This window comes from Xiphophorus hellerii, chromosome 13, assembly GCF_003331165.1.
Source record: "Xiphophorus hellerii strain 12219 chromosome 13, Xiphophorus_hellerii-4.1, whole genome shotgun sequence".
NCBI lineage: Eukaryota > Metazoa > Chordata > Actinopteri > Cyprinodontiformes > Poeciliidae > Xiphophorus > Xiphophorus hellerii.
The window spans coordinates 8,149,137-8,165,882 of NC_045684.1; the positions used below are offsets into that span (position 1 = coordinate 8,149,137).

The following is a 16,746-nucleotide window of genomic DNA, read 5'->3' on the forward strand; positions in this document are numbered from 1 at the left end:
TGCACCTTTCTGTATGAGGATCATTTTAGTAAATGTTCTTTTCCCGTATAAATGTTTTGTTAACCGGTAAATGAACGCAGGAATCACAATTACGCTGTGAAAATGGCTCATATATACGAAGCTGAAGTTTCCGATTCCAGCTTCCGATTCGGGAAATGGCTGAAGGGTTTTCACTTCCTTCCGCATCTTTAAACATAAAGCTGAGTGGAACGGTCGACCGCTCCAAGATGGCCGCCTTAAATCTCTTCAGTAACAATAGGCAAGAGCGGTCCATGAGGCGTTTATTTATAGTTTATGGGGAAAAGGGGCACAATAACTATGGGCAAAGGTGCATTAATGGCCCCAATATGAGTGGGAATTTACAGTTTCTTTATTTTTACGCCGTTTTCAACTAATACACCAAACAGTTACATAAATAAAAGAAGTTCAATGTCCAAACAACTTGAAAATTGCTTTTATAGTTTATTTTTTCCAGTTTGACAAGCAAATAACAAAGATCAAACTTTTCATTAGTGATGTGTTGAGTAATGAAGCGGGTAAGACAGAGAACTCACCTAAACCTGAGCAGTTAAAGTTTTTTATTTTTTAGTAATAAATCGTTGTCCCTGGTGACATAGCGAGTAACAAGCCAATCACAACCCTCTTTTCTATTTGTTTCTAGTTTTCTTTTGGATCCAGCCATTGTTTCATACAACCAGATTAATCAGAATTTATGTATCAGAATCACAAACATTTTAAACTTGTTTATTCATTGTAAAGCTTCATGTTGTTTTCACGTTGCCTATTTTACATATATTGTCCAGTTGATGTCACAGTAGAGCAAATGAAGCACCGCGGTGCATCGGCTCATGAGTCGAATGATTGGATGGAGTTCCTCAGGGCTTCATGAAGCTGCATCTCACCATCACTACTTTTCATTGTTTCCTCTCCTGCTCTGGTCAAAACCCACAGGCCCAACCCAGTGCATGCTGGTCCTATACCAGTCCCTATACTTACAGAAAAGGGACCCACAGTTCTTAATGTCTAACTTAGAAAAGTTAATAACAAAGGAACAAAAACTAAACAGCTATTAACCTACAAATAAACTCATGTTTATAAATAAACCATAAAGATATAAAGTGAACTAAAGTAAAATTTCAATATAATTCAAAGTAATAAAAATAAATAGTATCTTGAAATAATACAATTTGCAGGTAAATATTAACAATAATCCCTACTACAATTAATTTTGTAATAAAATATTTTTTTCATATCCGTTAATTTGAGAATTACCCAAATGTCAGCTGGATATATCGACTGATCTGTCTCTCTGTCTACGCTCTTGAATTATCAATTGTTTTTTTTTATTCATTTCTGTCTTGAAAGATGAAAAATTACTCGTATTTATTCCAGAAAAGGTAGCAATTACTCTTTCTCTGTTTTCTTCTCCAGATTCCCTGAAGTGTAACGTTTCTAACCAGGAGAGGAGATCCACTCTGGACCAGGAGGAGTTAGAACCTCTGCAGGTGAAACAAGAACAGGAAGAGCCAGAAGATCATCAGATAACAATGGAAGAGAAAGAAGTTTACTGCAGTCAGGCTGAAGAACAGATTGGATTAAAACAGGAGACTGATACCTGCATGGTGGTTCCTGTTGATGAGCAAACAGACCACAGTGAATCAGAACCAAACAGGAACCAAGACATCTTCCAGGAAGCTGCTGAAGCTGAGAATCAAAATCAGGAAAGAAGAAAACCTTTCTCATGTGTCATCTGTAAAAAGCGTTTGACTTCAAAATCTGTTTTTGATGCTCATATGAGAACTCATACGGGTCAAAAGCCGTTTTCATGTGTGACCTGTGGAAAAAGTTTTCGTCGAAAACAGCATTTAACTAAGCACATGATGATTCACACAGGTGAAAAGCCGTTTTCATGTGTGAACTGTGGAAAGAGATTTAGTCGAAAAGATGAGTTAACTAAGCATATGATGATTCACACTGGTGAAAAGCCGTTTTCATGTGTGAACTGTGGAAAAATTTTTAGTCAAAAACAGAATTTAACTAAGCACATGATGATTCACACTGGTGAAAAGCCGTTTTCATGTGTGAACTGTGGAAAAATTTTTAGTCAAAAACAGAATTTAACTAAGCACATGATGATTCACACAGGTGAAAAGCCGTTTTCATGTGTGAACTGTGGAAAGAGATTTAGTCGAAAAGATGAGTTAACTAAGCATATGATGATTCACACTGGTGAAAAGCCGTTTTCATGTGTGAACTGTGGAAAGAGATTTAGTCGAAAAGATGAGTTAACTAAGCATATGATGATTCACACTGGTGAAAAGCCGTTTTCATGTGTGAACTGTGGAAAGAGATTTAGTCGAAAAGATGAGTTAACTAAGCACATGATGATTCACACTGGTGAAAAGCCGTTTTCATGTGTGAACTGTGGAAAAAGTTTTAGTCGAAAACAGCATTTAACTGGACACATGAGAACTCATACAGGTGAAAAGCCGTTTTCATGTGTGACCTGTGGAAAAAGTTTTAGTCACAAACAGAATTTAACTCGGCACATGATGATCCACACTGTTGAAAAGCCTTTTTCATGTGTGAACTGTGGAAAAGGTTTTAGTCAAAAACAGGAGTTAGCTCAGCACATGATGATTCACACCAGTGAAAAGCCATTCTCATGTGGGAACTGTGGAAAATGTTTTTATCGAAAACAGTATTTAACTCAGCACTTGACAATTCACACTGGCGAAAAGCCATTTTCATGTGTGAACTGTGGAAAATGTTTTAATAAAAAAGAGTATTTAACTCGGCACATGATTCTTCACACCAGTGAAAAACCGTTTTCATGTGTGAACTGTGGAAAACGTTTTTATCGAAAACAGTATTTAACTCAGCACATGATTCTTCACACCAGTGAAAAACCGTTTTCATGTGTGACCTGTGGAAAAAGTTTTAGATATAAACAGAAGTTAACTTGGCACATGATGATTCACACTGGTGAAAAGCCGTTTTTATGTGTGAACTGTGGAAAAAGTTTTAGTCGAAAACAGCATTTAACTCAGCACATGAGGATACACACTGGTGAAAAGCCGTTTTCATGTGTGACCTGTGGAAAAAGTTTTAGTCATGAAGCGAATTTAACTAAGCACATGAGGGTTCACTCTGGTGAAAAACCATTTTCATGTGTGAACTGTGGAAAAAGTTTTAGTCGTAAACCGAATTTAACTCAGCACATGAGGGTTCACTCTGGTGAAAAACCATTTTCATGTGTGAACTGTGGAAAAAGTTTTCGTTACAAAGTTAGTTTAACTAAGCACATGATGCGTCACACAGTTGAAAAGCTGTAGAAGTATGTTCCATACATGTCCTATGTTGTAATTGTTAAATGTTCACATTTGGATACTTAGAGATGTTCAACCATGACACATTTTCCTGCAATGATACTTTGTTTTATTTTTCTGGTATATTCTGTATCAAAAAACAATAATGATAAACTGTATGTTATTGTATTAACATACTGTTTATGTCAAACTGTATGTTGTGTGTGTACAACATGAAGAGCAGAAGCTCAGCACACAGCCCTGAGGAGTGCCAGTACTGATGCTGATAGATGAAGAGGCTTTGGGGCCCACTGACTATTTCATGCATTAACAGAGTTTGACCGGACATGGACTCCCTTCCAGAACATTCTCACATGATTGGACTTGAGGGATTGATTTGTATTATTCTGTACAATAGAGAGTGAGTGGGGTTTATTTTTGTAGTTTTTTAAATCAACAATAGATTGTATATAATGGTTGAGTATTTTAAAAAAAAATCTACAAAACAGTATTTGTGTTAATTTTGTGTTTAATGTAAAATGAGATTGAATCTGATTTCATTTCTTTCAAATTATGTTAACCAGTTTTACTCAACCTAATTAAAATCTATTCAAATAAAAAAAAACATTTGTACTTTAAAGAAATGCAAAATTCACCGCAAACTAATTTTCATGCATTGATTGCACAAAGTACATGTAATTATTTTTAATATTTTGCTTTTTTCTCTTGTTTTAGCTGTAATATTTTAATCTGTTCTGCTGCAGCATTTAGATTACTGTATTTTAATGTTGAAACTATTTTTATGTTTATATGTATTTTAGAAAGAAATAAAGGTGTAACATTTCATTTTACATTAAAGTTTTGAGTTTTCCTTTAGTGTATGTTGTGCCTTATATTTGAACCCAGTAGATGGTGGTACTACGGCTATACTGGTTGTATCCACTGTGGTTCCTGTAACTGATGGGTTGCTGGTTCAAACTTCCCACATCCATCTCAGTTGTTGAGTCCTTGAGCAAGGCACCAAACCTGCCTTGCCTGCTGTTAGTCAGAAGTCCGATGGCGCCCATTGTGTAGCAGCTTCTGTCAGTCTGCCCTAGGGCAGCTGGGCTACAATGTAGCTTACCACCATCAACATGTAAAGCACTTTGGCATCCTCTGCACTAGATAAATCGCTATACATACATTTACCATTGACTAAACACTTGCATTTTGTCTTTTTGTTGTGTTTTGTATTAAACTTGTCCTGTCTGACAGTGTGACACTCAGCATTGTCGAGTACCAAGGTTAAGCCCTAAAGACTTGCACAAGTGGACCATTATGGCTTCCACCTGATATAATTACATGAAACTTTATTAGAAACTGCTTTGGGTTTATTTTATTAAATTGTAATGAGACGGAGAAGAAAGCGGGAGAGAAAAGAAAGGTGAGAAAAAAGTTTTATAGGGGCCCCCTCCTCTCACCCAACTTGATATAAAGGTGATCACAGAGAGGAGGGAGCCAGAGACCAAACCTGACAGACAGACCAGGCACACAGAGACAAGATCACATGTTCCCATTCTCATGTGTACACCCAGACATTCAAACCCATGTAGACAATGTCAAAATAAACAAAACAAAAATGGACGCCATACACCCACTTGCATTTCTCATACACAGAGATCCAACCAGAACCAGGACCACCAGCTTAGGAATCATTCAAACCAAACCCCTATCCCATGTCACAAAGCCAGCCTGCCAACCTAAGGATTCACCTAGTCCCAATGAAGAAGATCCAGCAGACATACAGCGCACCGGGTTGACTGAAAGAACCCCAACCCAAGAAATGGACCGACCAGTCAGCTCAGCGCAATATCCAGAACAAGAATACCAACCCACAGCCCTGAATCCCAGCCCAGCACCAGGCTGTGGCCACAGATAGGCTAGCAAAGCAATAAATCACACCCCATACCAACACCAAGACAGACAGACAGCAAACGATACCAGACCCAAAAAAAGGGGCCAATCAAAATGCAAACACCAGCCAACACAAGCACTTTCACCACTTCATACACAAATAAGCCAAAAACACAAGCCTCTCAACTTGCCGACTACACCACCAGTAGGAAGGATGCTACAGAAAAGCCAACGCACCAACTGTGAAAAAGGAAGCAGCCCCTCACAGGTCCATAAACATCCCAGCCGCCAAGTGATAAGTAAAAAAGCCAATCCTAACCTGGTACAACCTGGTTTTCATGCATTGATTTTTCTTGATTGTAGAAAATATGGTTGAATATTTTCTTCAATAATTTGTTGTGTCTTTTGTCTTAGTTATATTTTTCTCTGTTCTGCTGCAGCTGTTTTCTATTATAGATTACCATGTGTAACAGTGTTTAGGTTTAAGTTGTAGAATCCCACTTGCTTTATATGGATCAGTGCAATGGGGAAATAGCGCCCCCCTCTCTGTGTGGCTGGTTAAATGTTGCTGGCTCCTGCACTCAGTGCCAGTCTGTGAAAGCTGCACGAGAGGTGAGTTGCGTTTTTCAGCACACAGTAGAAACGTGTTAGCAACATAATTTTTATTAACTTGGACAAATAGTGTGAAATTTATTAATTACTAGATGTGTGCCTAGCACCAATTTTTGTACTTTTAGTTTAGTTAAAATTATCAAACACTTCATGTGCTAAGCTAAAGGCTAACTTAACGCTCTGTTGTAGTGTGCTGAATGAAGCGGAGCCGTTGCACTGATCTGAACTCCCCATATGTTCCCATTCAGGAAATAAACTTGATAAACCAGAAACTTCTCGTCTTCATTAAAAATCTACACAACGCAGAGTCGAGGGGTTACTGGGGCCGGCCTGGTACAGTGGAGTGAAGCAGAACCCGGTTACACATGTTTCTAATGCTGGAACTAATTTAACCTCCACACATAGATATATTATTAGTGTCTTAGAAAGTAAGTAGAACATTTGCCTTTCCTGTGAAAATGTCGTGTTAGTGCTGAATGTTACTGCTGAAAATTGTAGAAACATTTGAGTTCAACTGCAGAACACTTGCTGAAATGAAATGAGTAGAAGCAGCAGAAAAAAGTTAAACAGTGCAAATCTGTCAGCCAAACTGAATAACTTAAAATTACATCCAACATCCCTCCTTAAAACTTTAAATATGACATAGTAATGCTTGCAAAGGTAAAATATAAGGTCATATTGTCAGGTCTAAATACCTATTAAACAAACACAGGAAAGACAAGAGAGTTAGATTCTTTGTTTCTCGCGAGGAGAGCAGACAGAGATGTGCTTTCAGTTACAAATCTCCAAACTGCTCTGAAACACATCTGTCTGTTCCTCTCTTTTATTGCTCTTAGGAACCCTCTCACACTGAGCACTGCAACTCTAAGGGGTGGGGTCAAAGCATTTTAGATGCAGTGCTAAAAGACAATCACTAAACTAAACACATGTTATCTACAATCTAAATCCTTCTTGCTCCAGGCACGGCGTCGAATAGGACACGTTGTATAGCTTCAAAGCAACGGCTTTGTAGCACAGAGCAGAGTTTATTGCAGGACTGTAAACCTCTGCTGGGAGCAACTAACACCTCTGTCTTGTAGGAAGTCCTGCAGGGCAACAGCTGCTGAGAGTAGCTGTCACCTCTATTTCCCAGGGAAGCCTCAGGAAGGAATCAAAGTTATTTAACACACAGAAACATTATCTAAATGTAACTACAAGGCTACATGATACAACGAATATTTGATAATACTAATAATACAATTTACCCAACACATATATTGAATAATTTCAGTATTAAAGAGAGTAATAGCATTTAACCCATCTAGTGCAGTAGAAAGAAACTACAGTATTATTAAAATACCGGTAGAAAATTCAAATAGATAAAACCGTTAAAAGTCATTTACACTCGACCACCAGCACCGCACAATTAAATGAACAAGCCGGTGCTGATCGGCTCTCAATAAGCCACAGGATGGGCGGAACCAGCGGTAACTCCGAACAAAGCAGCAGCGATCATTGTGGATATACGGAAACTATAGGAAAGGTTCTGATCTGGTGGAGTGAAGAAACTGTGAAACATGTTGCGGGATGTAGGAGATACGAATCAGAAGACAATATTAACTTTGGATTTGTGGAAAACTGGAATACTAATATTGTATTTGTTTTATTTAGATAAAGTGGAAGAAAAGATTTTACGTCTTTCAAAGAGAACTGGCACTGTATGAGAAATCTTTAGATGTGATGATCGTAAGATCCACAAGGTGGCGGTAATGCAATGACATGAATGAACGACAGTCATAAAATCCCAAAGAAGAAGAAGAAGACAAAGAAAATGGCGCATGGTCTGTTTTGTTGAATGTTCGACTGTTTCTCTAAACGAGTTTATCAACGAGCCGTTAACTGCTGCTGAAGAAACATTCACAGAGTTTAAAGAAATCATCGTCAAGTCGGAGGAAGAGATGGATGATCATCGCAGACTGCTGGATTTCTCCCGGAGGCCCCAGATAATCTTACACCGAATAGGTAGGAACCAGCAGCGTTTGGATGCAGGTTAAGGTCTAAATGTCTGCACCTTTCTGTATGAGGATCATTTTAGTAAATGTTCTTTTCCCGTATAAATGTTTTGTTAACCGGTAAATGAACGCAGGAATCACAATTACGCTGTGAAAATGGCTTATTGATGTAGAAATAAAATGACCTTTTATGGCTTTTCCTCCTTTAACTAATCAAACTTACTTTTGAAAACAGGATAAATGTGAACAATGCAGCGCAAGGTTAGTAAAGCAAACAGCATGAAACAATAATAGTGTGTTAGTAGCTGTAAAATGTAATAATTTGTAATAAATAAATTGTAGTGGCGATTGTTTGTCAAACCAAACATCCTATAAAAGTTCAGTCAACAAGCCACTGCTGCACTGAGGTGATGCTTCGTACGAAGGTAAAAGAAGTTCAATGTCCAAAAAACTTGAAAATTGCTTTTATAGTTTATTTTTTTCCAGTTTGACAAGCAAATAACAAAGATCAAACTTTACATTAGTGATGTGTTGAGTAATGAAGCGGGTAAGACAGAGAACTCACCTAAACCTGAGCAGTTAAAGTTTTTATTTTTTAGTAATAAATCGTTGTCCCTGGTGACATAGCGAGTAACAAGCCAATCACAACCCTCTTTTCTTTTTGTTTCTAGTTTTCTTTTGGATCCAGCCATTGTTTCATACAACCAGATTAATCAGAATTTATGTATCAGAATCACAAACATTTTAAACTTGTTTATTCATTGTAAAGCTTCATGTTGTTTTCACGTTGCCTATTTTACATATATTGTCCAGTTGATGCCACAGTAGAGCAAATGAAGCACCGCGGTGCATCGGCTCATGAGTCGAATGATTGGATGGAGTTCCTCAGGGCTTCATGAAGCTGCATCTCACCATCACTACTTTTCATTGTTTCCTCTCCTGCTCTGGTCAAAACCCACAGGCCCAACCCAGTGCATGCTGGTCCTATACCAGTCCCTATACTTACAGAAAATGGACCCACAGTTCTTAATGTCTAACTTAGAAAAGTTAATAACAAAGGAACAAAAACTAAACAGCTATTAACCTACAAATAAACTCATGTTTATAAATAAACCATAAAGATATAAAGTGAACTAAAGTAAAATTTCAATATAATTCAAAGTAATAAAAATAAATAGTATCTTGAAATAATAAAATTTGCAGGTAAATATTAACAATAATCCCTACTACAATTAATTTTGTAATAAAATATTTTTTTTCATATCCGTTAATTTGAGATTTCCCCAAATGTCAGCTGGATATATCGACTGATCTGTATCTCTGTCTACGCTCTTGAATTATCAATTGTTTTTTTTTTATTCATTTCTGTCTTGAAAGATGAAAAATTACTCGTATTTATTTCAGAAAAGGTAGCAATTACTCTTTCTCTGTTTTCTTCTCCAGATTGCCTGAAGTGTAACGTTTATTACCTGGAGAGGAGATCCACTCTGGACCAGGAGGAGTTAGAACCTGTGCAGGTAAAACAGGAACAGGAAGAGCCAGAAGATCATCAGATAAAAGAAGAGCAGGAGGATCTAAAACACCAGCAGATAAAAGTGGAAGAGAAAGAAGTTTACTGCAGTCAGGCTGAAGAACAGATTGAATTAAAACAGGAGACTGATACCTGCATGATGGTTCCTGTTGATGAGCAAACAGACCACACTGAATCAGAACCAAACAGGAACCAAGTCATCTTCCAGGAAGCTGCTGAAGCTGAGAACCAAAATCAGGAAAGAAGAAAACCTTTCTCAAGTGTCATCTGTGAAAAGCGTTTGGCTTTCAAATCTGTTTTTGATGCTCACATGAGAACTCATACAGGTGAAAAGTCTTTTTCATGTGTGAACTGTGGAAAAGGTTTTAGTCAAAAACATGTTTTAACTCGGCACATGATGATTCATACTGGTGAAAAGCCATTTTCATGTGTGAATTGTGGAAAATGTTTTCGTCAAAAACAACATTTAACTAAGCATATGATGATTCACACGAGTGAAAAGCCGTTTTCATGTGTGACCTGTGGAAAAAGTTTTGGTTATAAACTGGCTTTAACTCAGCATATGATGATTCACACGGGTGAAAAGCCGTTTTCATGTGTGACCTGTGGAAAGAGATTTAGTCGAAAAGATGAGTTAACTAAGCATATGATGATTCACACTGGTGAAAAGCCATTTTCATGTGTGAATTGTGGAAAATGTTTTCGTCAAAAACAACATTTAACTATGCATATGATGATTCACACAGGTGATAAGCCGTTTTCATGTGTGAACTGTGGAAAGAGATTTAGTCGAAAAGATGAGTTAACTAAGCATATGATGATTCACACTGGTGAAAAGCAGTTTTCATGTGTGACCTGTGGAAAAAGTGTTATTCGACAACAGGAGTTAACTCAGCACATGATGATTCACACTGGTGAAAAGCCGTTTTCATGTGTGACCTGTTTAAAAAGTTTTAGTAATAAACATAATTTAACTCGGCACATGACGCGTCACACAGTTGAAAAGCTGTAGAAGTATGTTCCATAAATGTCCTGTGTTGTATTTGTTAAATGTGATCATTTTGATCTTCACATTTGGATACTTAGAGATGTTCAACCATGACACATTTTCCTTCATTGATGTTTTATTTTTCTGGTATATTCTGTATCAAAAAACAATAATGATAAACTGTATGTTATTGTATTAACTTACTGTTTACGTCAAACTGTATGTTGTGTGTGTACAACGTGAAGAGCAGAGGGCTCAGCACACAGCCCTGAGGAGTGCCAGTACTGATGCTGATAGATGAAGAGGCTTGGGGGCCCACTGACTATTTCATGCATTAACTGAGTTTGACCGGACATGGACTCCCTTCCAGAACATTCTCACATGATTGGACTTGAGGGATTGATTTGTATTATTCTGTACCATAGAGAGTGAGTGGGGCTTATTTTTGTAGTTTTTTAAATCAACAATAGAATGTATATAATGGTTGAGTGTTTTAAAAAAAATTCTACAAAACAGTATTTGTGTTAATTTTGTGTTTAATGTAAAATGAGATTGAATCTGATTTCATTTCTTTCAAATTATGTTAACCAGTTTTACTCTACCTAATTAAAATCTATTCAAATAAAAAAAAAATCATTTGTACTTTAAAGAAATGCAAAATTCACCGTGTTAAGGAAGAATAATTTTATAAATTAACTTTGGACAAAACGTTTGGCTCTCTTCCTTAAACTTCCGGGTCCTCTCAGCGGGCGACGTGCAGCCACAAGGAAAACAACAACACTGCGCGTTAACGTCACAGAATCACAGAGTTTAATCCCATACAAGGCAACGCATTAATTAACAGCAAAACTGCAGAGGAACAGAGATATGCATTCTTTACCTTATACAGACAAAGACAGACAAGACAAAGACAAACAAAAAAACAAAACAAAGACACGTCTTTGGAGAGAGAGATGCAAAAAGCAAAAAAATGGCAGCTCTCTGAATTTTTACTCCTTTACACGAAGTCTTATACTGAAGGTGTGTCTTTTCTTTTTAATATATTCACTTAAGGCGTTCCTCTAGTTGACCAACTGGAAGCTACCTTGGACACTCAGAGAAACTTAGAAACTCCCCCTAATTTACGCCAAAGATCAAAGGCCATTTGCTCTCTGGTAAAAACAAAAGAGCCAACAGCTGCGTCCTGACCTCCTGTGGTTCTACGGTCATTTTGGGTACAGAGAAACATGAGATAAGATTTCACAGATACCTGTGAAATCCGAAGTCTCTCCCATTATCTCTCCTTACATAAATTCTCAAAGAAACTTAAATCCAGTAATTTTGGTTCAAGGAAAGGTTATCTTTACAAACCCCAGTTTTGCTCCTCTGCACTCAGCACCTCAAAAGATTGAGTCCTGCCAAAAATAACACATAAAATCAACAGAACAAAATGAGGTATAATTCCTGAGCAATTTTCTAATACTAAACAAAACATTTTCATTCAAACAATTTCCATTTGATTCTGATATAGTCACAGATAGTACAATTTTCAAATACATTCATCATTTACTAGATTAGTAGTTTTAAAATGAGATAATACAATCTTCAGTAAAAACATGGTATTAATACTTAGAAAAATGTCTTAGAAATTAAATGTTAGTGGTTTCAACCTTCTATGTTGTATTCAGTTTCACACCATCCCAGATGTTGGTTTCTGGAAGGCTTTTGATCTTCTGTGAACAAAACAGGCTTCTCTCCCCCAAGCTCAAATGATAGTGCCTTGGGGAGATGCTAATTTTACGGCCTCCTGTGCTCTGGCACACAGCAGGAGACCCCATTGAGAGATCTGCATTTGGTTCCTGTTTGTCTGAATGCTTGCTCATCTAGTTTAATTTTAAATCCTTAACACAAACCTGTTCAAAATAAAGAAATTTGTTCAAAATAAGAATGTTCAATATACCTTTTACACATGCCGTAAGATTAACTGTATTAAGCACTAAAAATAATCATTTTTCCTCAACAACCGCAAACTAATTTTCATGCATTGATTGCACAAAGTACATGTAATTATTTTTAATATTTTGCTTTTTTCTCTTGTTTTAGCTGTAATATTTTGATATGTTCTGCTGCAGCATTTAGATTACTGTATTTTAATGTTGAAACTATTTTTATGTTTATATGTATTTTAGAAAGAAATAAAGGTGTAACATTTCATTTAACATTAAAGTTTTGAGTTTTCCTTTAGTGTATGTTATGCCTGATCCTTGAACCCAGTAGATGGTGGTACTACAGCTATACTGGTTGTATCCACTGTGGTTCCTGTAACTGATGGGTTGCCGGTTCAAACTTCCCACATCCATCTCAGTTGTTGAGTCCTTGAGCAAGGCACCAAACCTGCCTTGCCTGCAGTTAGTCAGAAGTCCGATGGCGCCGATTGTGTAGCAGCTTCTGTCAGTCTGCCCTAGGGCAGCTGGGCTACAATGTAGCTTACCACCATCAACATGTAAAGCACTTTGGCATCCTCTGCACTAGATAAATCGCTATACATACATTTACCATTGACTAAACACTTGCATTTTTTCTTTTTGTTGTGTTTTGTATTAAACTTGTCCTGTCTGACAGTGTGACACTCAGCATTGTCGAGTACCAAGATTAAGCCCTAAAGACTTGCACAAGTGGACCATTATGGCTTCCCCCTGATATAATTACATGAAACTTTATTAGAAACTGCTTTGGGTTTATTTTATTAAATTGTAATGAGACGGAGAAGAAAGCTGGAGAGATAAGAAAGGTGAGAAAAAAGTTTTATAGGGGCCCCCTCCTCTCACCCAACTTGATATAAAGGTGATCACAGAGAGGAGGGAGCCAGAGACCAAACCTGACAGACAGACCAGGCACACAGAGACAAGATCACATGTTCCCATTCTCATGTGTACACCCAGACATTCAAACCCATGTAGATAATGTCAAACTAAACAAAACAAAAATGGACGCCATACACCCTCTTGCATTTCTCATACACAGAGATCCAACCAGAACCAGGACCACCTGGTTAGGAATCATTCAAACCAAACCCCTATCCCAATTCACAAACCCAGCCTGCCAACCAAAGGATCCACCTAGTCCCAATGAAGAAGATCCAGCAGACATACAGGGCACCGGGTTGACTGAAAGAACCCCAACCCAAGAAATGGACCGACCAGCCAGCTCAGCGCAATATCCAGAACAAGAATACCACCCACAGCCCTGAATCCCAGCCCAGCACCAGGCTGTGGCCACAGATAGGCTAGCAAAGCAATAAATCACAGCCCATACCAACACCAAGACAGACAGACAGCAAACGATACCAGACCCAAAAAAGGGGCCAATCAAAATGCAAACACCAGCCAACACAAGCACTTTCACCACTTCATACACAAATAAGCCAAAAACACAAGCCTCTCAACTTGCCGACTACACCACCAGTAGGAAGGATGCTACAGAAAAGCCAACGCACCAACTGTGAAAAAGGAAGCAGCCCCTCACAGGTCCATAAACATCCCAGCCGCCAAGTGATAAATAAAAAAGCCAATCCTAACCTGGTACAAGACGATGGTTGTTGTGAAGTCCAACATAATGAGAGCTCAGCGACCCCAACCCTGACAGACCCACACAGAGACAGGCTCACACAGAGACTGCTGGATCATCCAGACACAGGACCACCACCACCCCACTGTGATCCACCTCACAACTGAGGACAAGACGTGGCATAAAGAGCCCAAAACCATGTTGAAAATTCACAGTGCAAACATGCAGTGCATGAACCGGCCCCAAATCCAGACTACATACTGATCAGAACCCAAGTCTCAGGGTTCAGCCAGGATCCAGGGAAAATACGCCCCCAGAATCCCAAGACTACCCCAGGAACAATACGGCCACCATGCCAGTAACCCATCTCAAGCTGTAAGGAGCCCCAAACTCACCACATGCTGCCGCCAGAAGTCATTCACAGAGTCACTAATGTCCCTCCCCAGATGAGGGCCACAGACCCCAGATGCCCAAAACCTAGACCCGTACCAGCAACAATGTCCCACAGGACGGCCAGGTTCTCCAGAGTCGAGCAATTATGTGTATAAATCCAGATTTTCTTCTTTTAGACAAATAAAAAGAAAGCCATAAAAAATGTAATGTTGATATAAAGTTACATTTGTTAAAATCTGAGGGTTAAAGCATAATTTCTGCCATGAGGGGATTGATCCGCTTGACCCACATACAGAACAAACATGAAGCCGGTGAATCAGTTCAATACAGTTTATTTTGTCCAGAGAATTGAATGAAATGTGAATCTTGTCCCGGAGTCCACTGTATAGGATCGACTGCATCCTGGAGGAGGGAAAGGTGAATGGTGAGTCTGCGTTCTTGAATTGAGACTGAAGGAGAGGATTTAATTACTTACTTGATGAAATGCAGTTAATCTGCCAGGGAGGAAGAAGCGGTGGGGGCTGCTGGAGTCGAGGCTGCTTGTTGGTGGCGTGTGGAGTCTCAGAGTTTGGTGTAGATCGCTGATGGAGGTGGTGTTGGAGGGCGGACAGGTAATCGAGCAAACGGTGACCAGAGGAGCGAGCCTTCGCCGGTTCCCACACAGCAGACCGACCTGAACCGGATCTGGCATTCTGCTGACACATCTGGCAAACCTCTGGCATGGCAAATTGGATGTCAGCCAGACTCAGGAAAGATCTGGCAGTGATGGCACGGTTCACATGAGGCATGCCTCACCTGGGCCAGATCTGTCCAAGCCAAATACGGGTTAGTTACTGAAGTAGTCATGTCACCATGTGACAATTTATTTTGTCATAAGTCATTTTAGGAAATCAGTTCTTAAACAAAGTTATAAAATTATAATATTTATAATTGATAGAAAAGTTATAATCAATTTATTCACCTCTGTTTATTAGCTCTAATTGAACATTTTCATTAATGGTTGTGCATTCTCAAACATATATACAATAAAATCTTTGATAGGTTTCTCTTTGAAACAAGATGATATTGCAACTTATGCTGTTATTTGTTTTAAATTATATTAACCAGTCTAACTCTAACTATGTAAAAGCTTTATGAAGAAATTTTTAAAAAACATTTACTCTATAGAAAATGAAATATTCACTATAAATTGATTTTCATGCATTAATTTTTCTTGATTGTAGAAAATATGGTTGAATATTTTCTTCAATAATTTGTTGTGTCTTTTGCCTTAGTTATATTTTTCTCTGTTCTGCTGCAGCTGTTTTCTATTATAGATCACCATGTTTCTAATGCTGGAACTAATTTAACCTCCACACATAGATATATTATTAGTGTCTTAGAAAGTAAGTAGAACATTTGCCTTTCCTGTGAAAATGTCGTGTTAGTGCTGAATGTTACTGCTGAAAATTGTAGAAACATTTGAGTTCAACTGCAGAACACTTGCTGAAATGAAATGAGTAGAAGCAGCAGGAAAAAGTTAAACAGTGCAAACCTGTCAGCTAAACTGAATAACTTAAAATCAGTACCAACATCCCTGGTTAAAACTTTAAATATTGCACAGAAATGCTTGCAAAGGTAAAGTATAAGGTCATATATTGAATAACTTCAGTATTAAAGAGAGTAATGGCATTTAACCCATCTAGTGCAGAAGAAAGAGTGTATAAACTAACATTAGCTAAATAAATATTAGTGAGGCAATCGATGGTAAAAAATACACAATTATTTAGTTTGTTTGCCAACAACGCCACCTGGGATTCCACCCAGGATTTGATTTAGGGCACAGGCACGTTTTTGCAATAGACGCTGTTTCAAAGTTATAATAATTTATTAAAATAAAATCAGTAAAATTAAATAATACCTCTATGTAGATAAGAAGGAGTTAGAAAAACTAAGCTGAGTTGCCGAGGCTTGGCGGTAGGTGCTGACAGGTTCTGGATCGGAGGCTCCAGAGCAAAGAATCACCAAACACCGTGACGTCACAAACACTCGTTGGATTTCCCTCCATCGATTTATGTTGATCACGGGACAGCCACAGCAACAGGGGGCGCCACCATCTGGGCCAAACGCACCACCTTCAATCCTGAGAGCTAAAAAATAAATAATTACAAACTATTATTAAAATACCGGTAGAAAATTAAAGTAGAAAAACCCGTTAAAAGTCCTTTACACTCGACCACCAGCACCGCACATTTAAATGAACGTGATGATCGTAAGATCCACAAGGTGGCGGTAATGCAATGACATGAATGAACCACAGTCATAAAATCCCAAAGAAGAAGAAGACAAAGAAAATGAGACTTGGGAGAGTAGTTGAGTTGGAGCCCAGGCTGGTTTTGTGAGACGAAGTGCGGCAAAACAAAACACATATCAGAGTTGGAAAAGGCGGATTTTGGCATAACCTGGTATGTGAATGGTTTGGTTGGAAATGGAGACAGGAAATGA

At 38.2% G+C, this 16,746-nt stretch overlaps 1 protein-coding gene and 2 long non-coding RNA genes across 4 annotated transcripts; 2 read left to right on the plus strand and 1 right to left on the minus strand.

Annotated features, from left to right (window-relative positions):
• The first annotated feature begins 1,840 nt into the window (after positions 1 to 1,840).
• LOC116731626 (gastrula zinc finger protein XlCGF8.2DB-like) lies at positions 1,841 to 4,596 on the plus strand. Its single transcript, XM_032581442.1, has 3 exons — positions 1,841 to 2,717; positions 2,970 to 3,058; positions 4,563 to 4,596. Exons 1-3 carry the CDS (start codon positions 1,878 to 1,880, stop codon positions 4,594 to 4,596), a joined length of 963 nt encoding a protein of 320 aa, XP_032437333.1. The 5' UTR covers positions 1,841 to 1,877.
• A 922-nt stretch (positions 4,597 to 5,518) lies between these two features.
• Positions 5,519 to 6,085, plus strand: LOC116731079 (uncharacterized). Its single transcript, XR_004341537.1, has 2 exons — positions 5,519 to 5,813; positions 6,003 to 6,085. It is a non-coding gene; the product is annotated as an uncharacterized LOC116731079 (long non-coding RNA).
• An 8,493-nt stretch (positions 6,086 to 14,578) lies between these two features.
• Positions 14,579 to 16,664, minus strand: LOC116731034 (uncharacterized). 2 transcript variants are annotated; one of them, XR_004341490.1, is made up of 3 exons: positions 16,163 to 16,664; positions 14,738 to 15,068; positions 14,579 to 14,664 (listed from the first exon to the last, which is right to left on the minus strand). It is a non-coding gene; the product is annotated as an uncharacterized LOC116731034 (long non-coding RNA). The 2 variants fall into 2 exon arrangements; XR_004341489.1 differs by lacking the exon at positions 16,163 to 16,664 and having other exon boundaries at positions 14,738 to 15,401.
• Between the last annotated feature and the right edge of the window lie 82 nt (positions 16,665 to 16,746).

Excerpts from the sequence above, each read along its gene's own strand:
- LOC116731626 (XM_032581442.1), top strand. The coding sequence starts at position 1,878 with ATGATGATTCACACAGGTGAAAAGCCGTTTTCATGTGTGAACTGTGGA. Across the intron at positions 2,718-2,969 it reads AACAGTATTTAACTCAGCAC|ATGATGATTCACACTGGTGA; the intron begins TTGACAATTCAC and ends TTAACTTGGCAC. Across the intron at positions 3,059-4,562 it reads CATTTAACTCAGCACATGAG|TGTGACACTCAGCATTGTCG; the intron begins GATACACACTGG and ends CCTGTCTGACAG.